The sequence below is a fragment of the Bidens hawaiensis genome, unplaced genomic scaffold, assembly GCF_021521415.1.
Source record: "Bidens hawaiensis isolate Kalapana, Puna unplaced genomic scaffold, B.hawaiensis_p1.1 tig00024843_1, whole genome shotgun sequence".
Taxonomy (NCBI): Eukaryota; Viridiplantae; Streptophyta; class Magnoliopsida; order Asterales; family Asteraceae; genus Bidens; species Bidens hawaiensis.
The window spans coordinates 222,657-235,474 of NW_027493941.1; the positions used below are offsets into that span (position 1 = coordinate 222,657).

A 12,818-nucleotide genomic window follows, 5' to 3' on the forward strand; every position below is an offset into this window, starting at 1 on the left:
CAACTTGCAGTTGCATAACACGAATTTTACCAACCGACCACACGTCATTTTACATATATTTTTTCTTATCATAAGCTATACGAGTGTCAACGCTTATTTACATTTACTTTCTCAGATATACCACACCAACCAAAATTGCTTAGGCTAGTCTAATTTAAGTTATAGCTTGTTGGCGTGGCCTAGAGGTGCACAAAAAACCCGAACCCGGAACCGGACCCGAAATAAATACCCGGAACCGGTTTTTCTAATACCCGAACCCAACCCTACCCGTAGGGTACGGATAGGGTATGCATTTTGGCACTAAAACCCGAACCGGACCCGATTTGTACCCGGTAATACCCGAAAACCCGATTTGTACTCGGTAATACCCGAACCCGGAACCGAGGTTTTCCAATACCCGAAACCGGGTATTTCAAATACCCGATGTATACCCGAAAAATACCTTAAAAATACCCGAATAATACCCCTAAAAAGTGTAAACTTTTAAAAAATCCAATCTATATAAAAAATATACCGGAAAAAACCCGTAAATAGAGTTTTTTCAATACCCGATAATAGGGTATTAAAATACCCGGTTTTAGAATACTTGGTTGTATACCCGACCCGAACCCGATGCATAGGGTATGATTTTTAGAGACAATACCCGACCCGAACCCTACCCGATTATTACCAATACCTGGTCATACCCGTACCCGATCATACCCGAACCCGGTTCTATACCCGAACCCGGGTATTTAGAAAACCCGATTTGTGCACCTCTAGGCCGTGGCCCATCTACTATGCCCGAACTAGATGTGTTTCTTTGGAGTTCCGAAACAGGCCCAAACACATAAAATTAGCATAGTGTTAAAAAGTGTCTAAAGCCTAACACTTGTATCATCAAATATCATCATCACGTAATTCATTCAGATTACATTATAATATTATTATCATCTCTCTCATCACTCGCTCAATACAAATACAAATACAAATAAAAATAACAATAATATTATTTCTTCACCTCTATTCTTTCTTTCTTTCTTTCTGTTTCTACCGCTTCTCTTCTTCTTTAATTTATGCTCAACAACAACTAATAATAATAATCAATCATTCATTCATTCCTTCGATCCAAACTCACTCATTCTGCTGCGTGTTTAGATCTGCCTCAATTTCATCCTGTGCAGGTTCGCCTCATTTATTATTATTATTATTATTATTATTATTAATATTTAGTCTGTGTGCATTCAATTGGACGTCAAACTTGTGGTTTGGTGATTGTATGCAGGGATGAAACGATTACGAGACGATGCGTTTGCTAATTCTCAATTCAAGCGTCCATTTGCTTCTTCCCGAGGAGAATCGTAAGTTATTGCTTCATTATGTGCTTTGATTGTCTGTTGATTTGAGCTTTTTTTATTTTTTATTTGTTTGTGTTGCAAGGAGTTATTTTTTTATTTGTTTTTTAATAATTGCTTTTCATATTGAATCTGATTGAGATTAATTAGGGTTTAGTTTTGAAATTTTTATATGATGTTAGGAAAATATAATTACTTGCTTTATTATTTTTGTGTTTTTTTATTACTATTATTTGTGGTGTTGAATCTGATTGACATTAATTAGGGTTTGGTTTTGAAATTTGTTATATGATGTCTGGAAAATTTAATAAATTGTTTGTTATTTTTGCATTATTAATTTTGTGCTCTGATTGTATGTTTATGTGTGTTGATTTGAGGTAGGGTTGGCCTTTTTTTAAAAAAATTTATTTATTTGTGTTTCAAGGAATTGTTTTTGTGTTTTTGGTTATTGTTACTTGTGGTGTTGAATCTGATTGAAATTAATTAGGGTTTTGTTTTGAAATTGTATATGATGTTAGGATAATTGTTTAATTATTTTTCTGTTTTTTTATTTTGTGCTATGATTATGTGTTTATGACTTTATGTTTTCTGATTTGAGGTAGAGTTAGGTTTAAAAAAAATAAAATTTATTTATTTGTGTTTTAAGGACTTATTTTTGTATTTTTTAATAAATGCTTGCGATACTGAATCTGATTGAAATTAATCAGGGTTTAGTTTTGATATTGTTTTATGATGTCAGGAAAATATAATTAATTGTTTTATTATTTTTGTATTTTTATTTTTGTGCTCTGGTTATGTGTTACATATGTTGATTTGAGGTAGGATTAGTTTTTAGTTTTTATCTGTTTGTGTTACAATGAATTATTTTTGTATTTATAATTATTGTTGCTTGTGACGTTGAATTTGATTGAATTTTTCTAGGGTTTAGTTTTGAAATTGATGGATGGTGACGTTGCGTGTTTTTGCTTTTGTGAAATTAAATTGCGCGATTTAATTGAATCTGTGGTCAAAAGCATGGCCACTGCTATTATTATCTGTAGGTAAAGACTGTTATTGTAAGCTTTGCAGACCAAGTAGGTATTATTTTTGCTGCCTTTTAGGGTTAGATGGAATAGGCAAAAATATATTGAAAAGATCATTTGTTTTAATTTATGCTTCCAACGGGGAGTTTGACCAGATCTTATTAGGAATGGAGAAATAAAACCCTAAATATGCATGGCGTAAAACATCACTTGACTTGAAACAAACTCCGGGAAATTACACAAGGGCCCGCTATTAATATGATTCTAGAACACATTTAATTCACCATATTGCTCATAGGATATGCAGTTTATAATTTATAACACATTTATCAAATGCTGAACTATTAAATGTTCAACTTTTGTTCTTTAAATTGAAGATATGGCCAACCACAAGCCCCGGGAGGAGGTGGTGAAGCAGCAGGCAGGGCAGGGGCGGCTGTAGCCGGAGGAGTTGGTGGTGGTGGCGTCAGTGGCGGTAGCAGTGCACAGACACTGACAACCAACGACGCTTTGACTTATTTGAAGGAGGTCAAAAACATGTTTCAAGACCAGCAAGAGAAATATGACATGTTTCTTGATGTGATGAAAGATTTCAAAGCTCAAAGGTAAATAATATTATGTTGGAAGGATTGCTGCTATATTGACTTTAGTTTGACCTAATTGAGAACACTTCTGATGCAGAATTGATACTGCTGGTGTCATAGCAAGGGTGAAAGAATTGTTTAAAGGTCACAATAATTTAATTTTTGGGTTTAATACTTTTTTGCCCAAGGGTTATGAAATAACTGTCATTGAGGATGACGAGGCTCCACCAAAGAGAACTGTGGAGTTTGAAGAGGCTATAAGTTTTGTAAACAAAATAAAGGTGAGCTGATTTTCTTATCTGGTGATAGAACAACATTATTTTTAAAGTTGTGATATAAATGAATATAATTGTTCTACCTTTTTTGGTTGCAGAAACGCTTTCATAACGATGATCAAGTTTACAAATCATTTTTGGACATCTTGAACATGTACAGAAAGGAACACAAGGGTATTACTGAAGTTTACAGCGAGGTGAATATTTGTAAAAATATATAAAAATGTTTTTTATTTTATATATTATATAACGTTACACTTGATTTCACTGCTTCAGGTTGCTTCACTTTTTGTTGATCATCCCGATCTTCTTGATGACTTCACAAGATTTCTGCCAGATGCTTCGGCTGCTGCGTCTGCACACCGTGCTTCATTACGTCAATCATATCAGCGATATGATGAACGGAGTTCAACGGTGGTCTCCACTAGACCGGGCCAGCATGATAAGGTATTATGGCTAGCTATTAACCTTTATTATGCTTTTTTTAATTATTCAAATGGATTAATTATCCTTTTGTATTAGCAACGAGGCAAGAGAGACAGGATGAATGCTGAACGGGACCTGGGCGTTGATGGTTCTGATATGGACGATAAAACAATGACGAAACTTCACAAGGAGCAGAGGAAGCGTGCTGAAAAGGATAGGAGAAATAATGATCAGGATTATAAAGATCCTGATCTTGATAGCAACAGGGATCGTCTTGAAAAGCGAAAATCTGCACGTAAAGTTGAAGATTTTGGAGTACATTCAGGTTCAGCCCCGTATGATGATAAAGATGCTATCAAAAGTGAGTAAAACCTTTGTCTTTTCATCTGCTGATCCCGTAAATATGCTTTCTTTCTATAAGTTGTTACATGTTTTTGAGTGACCCTTAAATTTATCAATACTGTTATTTTGGTTCTTGAGTTTTAAAGAGTATGGAAGTTGCTTACGCTCAAGTACTCAACTTAGTCATGTTGAATTCAATTTATATCTTTAAAGTTATCTGATGTTATGTCATTTGTACTTCATAGGTCTGCACAGCCATGAATTTACTTTCTGTGAGAATGTGAAGAGTAGGCTTAGCAGTTCAGAAGATTATCAAGCATTTTTGAAATGCCTTCATATATACAGCACAGAAATAATCACAAGGAAGGAATTACAGAGCTTGGTAAGCTAAGTAGCATGTGCTAACCTTTTTCTTGTTTTGTTTTTTAGATTAGCCAATGTAAAGCTGATATACATTTTTTTTTCAGGTAGCTGATTTACTTGGGAAACACACAGATCTTATGGAAGGGTTCAATGCATTTTTAGAACGTTGCGAAAATATAGGTGGCTTTTTGGCTCTTTTTTGTTATCCTTTTTCTCTTTTGAGAACTCATTTTTATTCTCACTAATGTATATTGTTTGCAGATGGGTTCCTAGCTGGAGTTATGGATAAAAGTATGCGCTGCTAGTCTGCTACTTCTTTTGCTTTCTATTTTTTGCAAAGCAATGTAATTTAAATCGCTCTTTCACATTTCCTTCTTTGCAGAATCTTTATGGAATGTTTCTAAGTCTACAAGAGCAGAAGAGAAAGAACGTGAAAGTAGGCGGGACATTGAAGCTAATAAAGAGAAGGACAGGTACAAAGAGAAGTATTGGGGGAAATCTATACAAGAACTTGACCTCTCTGATTGTCAAAGATGCACTCCAAGTTATAGACTTCTTCCTGATGATGTAAGTCATTTACGTCCTTTGACCTTTTTTTACTGTTATAAAGTAACTTACTTTAATGTTTTGACACTTTATATTTTTGGTATCTTGTCATCTGTAGTACCCAATTCCATCAGTAAGTCAAAGATCAGACCTTGGTACTCAAGTGCTGAATGATCTTTGGGTGTCTGTGACTTCTGGTAGTGAGGATTATTCATTCAAGCATATGCGTAGAAACCAGTATGAAGAGAGCCTTTTTAGATGTGAAGATGACAGGTTGTTCATTATATTAAGTAACAGTCTTAAATATCTAGAAACATATATATACTTAAATCTTAATAACTACATTTCTTAATCATGTTTTTCTAGGTTTGAGCTAGACATGCTGTTAGAGTCTGTGAGTTCAACTATTAAACATGCTGAGGAACTACTAAACAGCATCAACAACTGCTCTATTAGTTCAGACGGTCCCATTCGTGTGGAAGACCACTTCACTGGTAATTAAATGGTTTATCTTTATTATGAATACTTGCAGTTCAGTTATGTATTTTTGTTCTGATATTGTTTTTCTGGTTATCAATACTTGTAGCTTTGAATTTACGATGCATTGAACGTTTATATGGAGATCATGGTCTTGAAGTGATGGACACACTGCGTAAAAACCCGTCTATGTCGTTGCCTATAATATTAGTTCGCCTAAAACAGAAACAAGAGGAATGGTCAAAATGTAGATCAGATTTTAACAAGGTTTGGGCTGATGTTTATGCAAAGAATCATTACAAATCACTTGATCACCGGAGTTTCTATTTCAAGCAACAAGATTCAAAGAATTTGAGCATGAAATGTAAGTGAACGTTTGACATTTACTTATTGTAAGATTGGTGGGTTTTTTTTTTCTTATTAAAATCCATTTTTTTTTTGCTATCTGTATGTTTAGGCTTAGTGACAGAGATCAAAGAAATAAAGGAAAAGAATCAGAAGGATGATGAGGTGCTACTTAGTATTGCTGCTGGAAACCGACACTCTGTCGTGCCGAATCTTGAGTTTGAGTTTGCTGACAAGGACATTCATGAAGACTTATTTAAAGTTATTAAGTTTTCAAGTGAAGAGATTTGCGCAACAGATGAACAACTAAACAAAGTGATGGAACTTTGGACTACATTCTTGGAGTCATTTCTTGGTGTACCTTCTCGGCCCAATAATGCTGATAACATTGAAGATGTTGAGACATCTACACGTGGTCCCACCAAAAATGAAGGTGGGATTGATGGAAGTCCGGTCAGCGATGGCAACTTGACTGTTAAACAAGGAGATGATAGTATTTCACCAAAAAGAGTAGATTTAAGCAAGGTGGTAAATGGTGGTACTTTGCCTAAAGAAGATGGATCTAAGAACACAGGTGTTGTAAAGGATACCATTCTTTCTAAACCAAATAATGTTCATAAGGATGGTCATGAAGTGAAGTCAAACAAAAATGAAGCTCCTTCATCACAGGTTTTACTTTACTTTTAATTTCTTTTGTTACTCGTTTCACTTTTCCAATTCTCTCGTATCTGAATATCTTATACATTTTTTCTGTATTACAGCATATGGCAAATGGAAGTTTTGCTAAATTTGAGAAAGAAGAGGGAGAGTTATCACCAAATGGTGACGACGATGATGTTGATTATGGTGTGTATGGAGATAATAACGGGTCGCATGCTAAAGCAAAGCATAGTGTAGAGATTTACCCAGATGCAGATGATGAGGATAGTGGGAATGTTCCAGAAGGTGGTGATGATGTGTCAGGAAGTGAGTCTGCTGCTGATGATATGTCAAGAGAAGAACACGAAGAAGAAGATGGAGACCATGATGATAAGGCAGAAAGTGAAGGTGAGGCTGAGGGTGTAGAAGGTGCAAACTTTGGTGGTGGAGATGCCACCTCATCGCTATCTTCAGATCATTTGATGGTTACTGCAAAACCACTTGCAAAATGTGTGGCTTCTCCGTCACATGACGGTGGCAAAAAAGATTGTAACGTATTCTATGGAAACGAATCTTTTTATGTGCTTTTTAGGCTTCATCAAGTAAGAACACATCTCTCTTTTTTTCAGTTTTGTTATTTCTCAATTCATGGTATTATTTTATATCTTAAAAAAGCACTGTTTATGTTTGTCAGGTATTATATGAAAGACTATTATTTGCTAGAACTAATTTGGCTTCTACCGAAACGAAGTCGAGAGCCGCTAAGGACACTTTTCCACCTGATTTGTATTCAAGGTAATTCAGTTTCACTCTTTATATTACTTACCCGGAATTTATAACAAGTATTTTTCCTCACTATATTATTGTTGTACTATGCAGATTTATGAGTGCTTTGTATAATCTACTTGATGGATCTGCTGATAATGCTAAATTTGAAGATGATTGTCGGGCCATTCTTGGAAATCAATCTTATGTGCTATTTACTTTGGATAAGCTAATTTATAAGCTTGTGAAACAGGTATGCACCCACATATATGCGCGCGCATGTGCACTTTGAATTTATGTATGCACATGCGTGTATGCTATTTTGTAAGTTTTGAGGACTTATGAAATTTCTTCCATCTATTGGGGAAAGGTTCTGACTTCTGATTAACTCTTCTATAAATGCAGCTTCAAAACGTAGCAGGAGATGAGGTGGACAACAAGCTACTTCAACTATACGAGTATGAAAAATCTCGAAAGTCGGAGAAGTTTGTTGATTCTGTATACTATGAGAATGTACATAATATCCTTCATGATGAAAACAAATTCAGATTTCAGTGTGTAAGCTTTCTTTTTCTTGCCTTGTGCTTCAGTTAATTCTTTTTCTTATTTGAAATGAATGGGTTCTTAGTTTATTATTTTCTATGTTTTGCAGTCATCTGCCCCATCTTGTTTAACTATCCAGCTAATGGATGATGGGAGTGAAAAGACTGAAGTTGTGGTTTCTGTGGATCCTAAGTTTGCTGCTTATCTGCAAAATGATTTTCTTTCTGTTGTGCCTGGAATAAAGGAATCTGGCATTATGTTGCAGAGGTATTAAAGACAAGTAAACCTTTTATCATGGAACATGGTTTAACACTTCTAACTGACCGTTTTCAGTTTTGTCAGGATTTAAACATTAATTTGTTTTCTAATTACATCAATATTCTATCCATGTGTAGAAATAAAAGCCAATACTTGGGCATGGATGAATCTTCTGCCATGTCAGCTGCCATGGAAGGTGTTCATAAGGTCAATGGGTTGGAGTATAAGATGTCCTGCAGCTCATCAAAGGTACTCGCTAGTTTTTTTTTGTTGCTTGTGTAAGATGTCGTGCAGCTCATAAATGCAAATACTCTGTTTCTTTGTTTTCACCATTTTCCTTAAATATATCGTCTATCTACATGTTGTTGCAAAACAAGAATGTCACACAATCTCATCTTGAACTACTCAAAGTAATGATTTATATTATGGAAACACTAATAAGAGATTATCTCGTGCATGGGCATAAAACTATTATTTGATGAAATGGATTTCTCTACTTCACTTTTTTTCCTTCTTCATGAACCCTGTCATTCTTTCAAGAAACTTTGCAACGCGTTTCTTTGACGTTTTGGGAACCGCATTTCCATTCATTGTTGTTTCACGATGTCTTGTCTGTTAAAGTTATAATAGAATCTTCGGAGATCTTGTATATTTCTTATAAATTTTGTAGAAGATTTACCAGATAGAGAACAATTATGTGCAAATATTCACAAAATAGGAAAATACCGTCGAACTTGTTATGAATTAGTGTATATGGGCTTATAAATTTGCTTCTCGTGTTAAAGTTATACCCGTCTAGCCATATGAATGTTCAATGTTGCACACCTCACATGCTCACAACCCTTTGGTTCACTATCTTTGTTTGATCTCAACATGGATTATGTTGGTGTCGGATTACTTTTATGTTGATTCAACGATTAATTTAGGGTTACTTCTTATTGATAAGTGTCTATATCTAGCTATGAAATCCAACATCGTTGAATTCAATATAGGTTTTGTGCTATACTAGGCTGGTCATAATTACACATTTACACCTTTGTTTCAGTTTTAGTAGTTATCTAACTCTTGTATTCTATGTCTTGATTTTAATATACTTCCATGCTAAGCTATGCAATCTTGTTAATTAATGGAAGCTATAGAAGAATCCTTCTTATCTTATGAATGACGATATTTGTAAGGTCAAATCGTTCTTCAAATTAGCAAGAAAAAACAAAAACGAAGAAGCAATCAATTGACACCAAAGAGGGAACAGTCATATCTTATGAATCACAATTTGTGATTCCTAATCGATCGTCGACCCAAAATAGGTAAGAAACAAAGAAACATTTGATGTAAGATAAATTTACTCTTGAGGTTATAATACCCTAAAAGATATTTTGTATAATGATAACATAAATAGCTTATCAAGTCCTCATACAGCATAACAGTGTTGAAATTTAGGAAACAAAGAATTGATCACATATAAGGATAGTGGTATAAGAACAATGTGGAAATCTTTGGTGCTTTATAGGTTTAGCAGGTGAAGTTTCGTGGAAGTTCAACTCGACCAGTAGGGCCTAGTTTTTAAGACAATGGTACCCGCGCACCATTTTTAAACAACGGTGAACACATATAGGGACAAATAGTGGGAGTGTGGTTGCAACACCCTAGGCAAATCCCACATCGGTTGTGGACAAGATAGATGATGAGTTCATTAGGAACGCCCGCCCCCCTAATAACAGTATATCACCAAGGCGTTTTGGGCTGGCGTAATGGTTAATGGGTCATGGATGAGAGAACTCCACTGTTAAGCTTGCTGAAGTAGGAGTGGTATTAGGATGGGTGACCTTGTGGACAAAATGGACAATATTGGTGGTGCGAGAGACCAAATGTTACAGTGAGACTGGTAGTTAATTCGTGAATTCAGTTATGAAACACTACTAATTGCATGAATTGCTAACTATATCTAGTCATAAGTTTGTTTCAAGTTGTTTTAGATAAATTATTTTATATACTATTTTGAGATAACAGTTGCTATAGTTGAGGTTATATAACCTCAACTATAACAACTGCTGTGAAATGTTGAACTAAAAGTATCATATTAGAATAAAAGTGAACATAAGGAGGTGAAACCCTTCTGGCTTGAGAAAGCTAGAGATCATGTGCATGGATAGGTATTTAGGTGTGAAAAAAGATTAACTCTTAGGTTTCACAATCAATAAAATTGGGCTCTTGCACCATAGTTATTTGGTATTGTAGAGTATCTTAACAGAGAAAAAACGTTAATAGAAGTACGAGGACAAATTTTTCGGTCGGGGTAACGTGTCCAACATGGCTAGAAAATAGCCATAAAGCCTTAAGATGTGGGCTACCATTAATTTTTACCATGCTTGTCAGTTTATATTTTGGGTTATTTCGGTATCCTTCATGTAAATAACATTTGTATCATTGATATTGACATTAGTATTAAATTGTAACATGATGATGAATTGATATGGTCCAGATGTACTTTTAGTTATTAATTAGTTCTTATTAGGAGATACTAAAGTTCCTTTTTAGTAGGCAATTTTGTTTTTATTGTTAGATATGGATTGGAGATAGTTTTTTATTTAAAAGCTTGTACCATAAAAAACCTACATACTTTGTCATTTTGCGTGAAATCCTTTTTGTTATATTAGTCACAGGAAGATCCGGGCTGCTCAACTTTTTATATTCTATTAGTTTAAGCCCAATTTTATATTCTATTGTTTGTGTACATCTGAACTACAGGCCCACCTGAAGTAATACAAACATAGAACAAAATTTACCTTTTCAGTTATGAACTCATGTTTTATTAACTGATTAGTTAGTTTAATTTTGTTTAGGTAATTGTTTTATTGTTTATTTTTGATGTGTCACTGATATAGTCCCTGATTTGTGATTGGACTACGACCTCAACAGTTTTTTATCACTTTATATCCAAACTTATACTCTCATGTTATAAATTTATCCATGTTAGCATTTTACACATTTGAAATGCCACTTCATCAAATTTTGATCCATTAAAGACGTAACTTGCCATTTTTTTCCTTTTCACAGCTACATGCATTTGAGACAAGTTCAGGATTTTTAATTAGGATTATTGGATTGCTTTACATAAATAGGGCTTTAGGATTGTGTCTTCATTACAACAAATTATGACTGTTATATAGTTCATTTTATCTATTTGATCTAATAACAGATCGTCTTCGTTTAATTGTTTTATAATCGATCAGCTTTTATCACAGATCTGGTAAGAAATCTCAAGAAGTTACAGATCACAGAAGACAGTCGCGAATCATGATGGATTCCGATTCTCTAATTTAACTTGAATTGTTTTCTTCTTTTGCCAGAATCTGATTATGTGATATAGTCCAGGATCTTACTCTTTTGACAATTATCATATTGTGTTATGCAGTTTGCGGAAATCCAGTTTATTTTGATGGTTAGAATTTCCTCTTAAATGAGATAGGTTTCTTTCATGAATGTCAGGGTGATTTGTTTTTGGTTTTTAAAGAAAATTTAGTGAAAATAACTGGTTGTTTCTCAGCTTTAGAAACAAGTTAAATTAATTTGATAGAAGCTAAACGGGCCTAGGCCCACTACTAAAACCGACCACAGTTCTCTACTAAATCCTAACAATAAAACCGACCGCAGTTCTCTACGAGTACGGCGTTGTCTTGTCTTGTTACTGAGTTATTGCAACACCATCATTTAAGTTATAAATTACCATTATCACATGATTGATTTGCAAAGAGAGCAAGAAATATACAGTTAAATGTGCATAATCATATGATATAGTTTCCGTACTTGCACAATTCATTCGCCAGGCGGAACTTGCTTTGTTTGCATGATGAAATGTATCATGAAATAATTGTTCCATGTATTATTATCTTAACTGCATGCTAATCAGTTGAGTGTTTACAGATCTCCTACGTCCTCGATACAGAGGATTTCTTCAAGAGAAGAAAAGGAAAAAAGGTCTCCGTATGCAAAAAGTCATCATTTCGGCAAGCAAAAGTTCAACGGTTTCACAAATTCTTAGAAGCATCTGTGAACCCGAAGGTATGTTGATATGTTTTATATGCTCTAATATCTAAAATAACAAGGCGCCTAAGAATTAAACATTTTATTTGTTGTTTTTTGTAGAATCCTGGCGGCATAAGTTAACTAGGAACAAGTGGCTTGTGAAGTTGATACAATACAAACATGGTATATGAAGCATCAGTTGTGTAAATAGGCTTCATGTTACAGTTGAGGTTTCTGCTCATCTAATTGCTTCTGTTTTTGTTGTGCTGCATCACCAACTAGCCTTTTGTGATCCTTTTTTTTCTAACTATTTTTCTTTTCTTTTTTTTTTATGTTTTGTGGCTAGCCGATGAATTTTTAATGTCAGAATTATGTTGTTTCAAAGTTGGAAGAAGGGTTTTTGTTGTCTGTGAATTAGGAAGCTCTTACTTCTCGAAAAAGGGGTGTTGCGGGCTTTGTATAGACAGACCTTACTTCCAACTGTAGATGTTGATTACATTAATGGTACTCTGTTAATGGCAACAACTTTCTTTATATCTGTTTACTCAGAAAAGAAAACATCTGTTTTTTGGTCTTTTTACGACGGTTTTTTAATCGTTTGGGTGGCGGGTTAAAGTTTTGATCTAGTTAGGGTTGTAAGTGAACTCAAACAAGGCTTTGTTTGTGTCTGTTCGTTTATATGTAACTGAACAAAAGTAGATGAACACAAATGAACTTATTTTGCTGTTTGTTTGTTAAAGATGTAGTTTTTTTAAATGAATGTTCAGAAATATAAATGAATGAGACGTGTGCTCCTTTGTTCGTTTATTTTGATGAACGATGAATGCTCTTTATGTTTGTTCATGTATCTAGTGAACAGACTTTCTGTCAAGT

The 12,818-nt window shown here is 34.4% G+C and overlaps 2 protein-coding genes across 2 annotated transcripts in view; both read left to right on the top strand.

Annotated features, from left to right (window-relative positions):
* Window positions 1-12,818, top strand: part of LOC143570181 (ABC transporter B family member 15-like) — a 211,481-nt gene that overhangs the window by 141,740 nt on the left and 56,923 nt on the right. The gene's annotated exons all lie outside the window — the stretch shown is intronic.
* Window positions 1,001-12,474, top strand: LOC143570175 (paired amphipathic helix protein Sin3-like 2). The gene is made up of 23 exons (XM_077055896.1): window positions 1,001-1,163; window positions 1,265-1,340; window positions 2,734-2,961; window positions 3,038-3,221; window positions 3,314-3,412; window positions 3,492-3,662; window positions 3,738-4,002; window positions 4,229-4,365; window positions 4,451-4,526; window positions 4,608-4,637; window positions 4,729-4,913; window positions 5,011-5,165; window positions 5,259-5,386; window positions 5,479-5,733; window positions 5,827-6,383; window positions 6,476-6,955; window positions 7,048-7,148; window positions 7,233-7,371; window positions 7,524-7,676; window positions 7,771-7,928; window positions 8,057-8,168; window positions 11,844-11,981; window positions 12,066-12,474. Exons 2-23 carry the CDS (start codon window positions 1,267-1,269, stop codon window positions 12,084-12,086), a joined length of 3,846 nt encoding a protein of 1,281 aa, XP_076912011.1. The 5' UTR covers window positions 1,001-1,163; window positions 1,265-1,266; the 3' UTR covers window positions 12,087-12,474.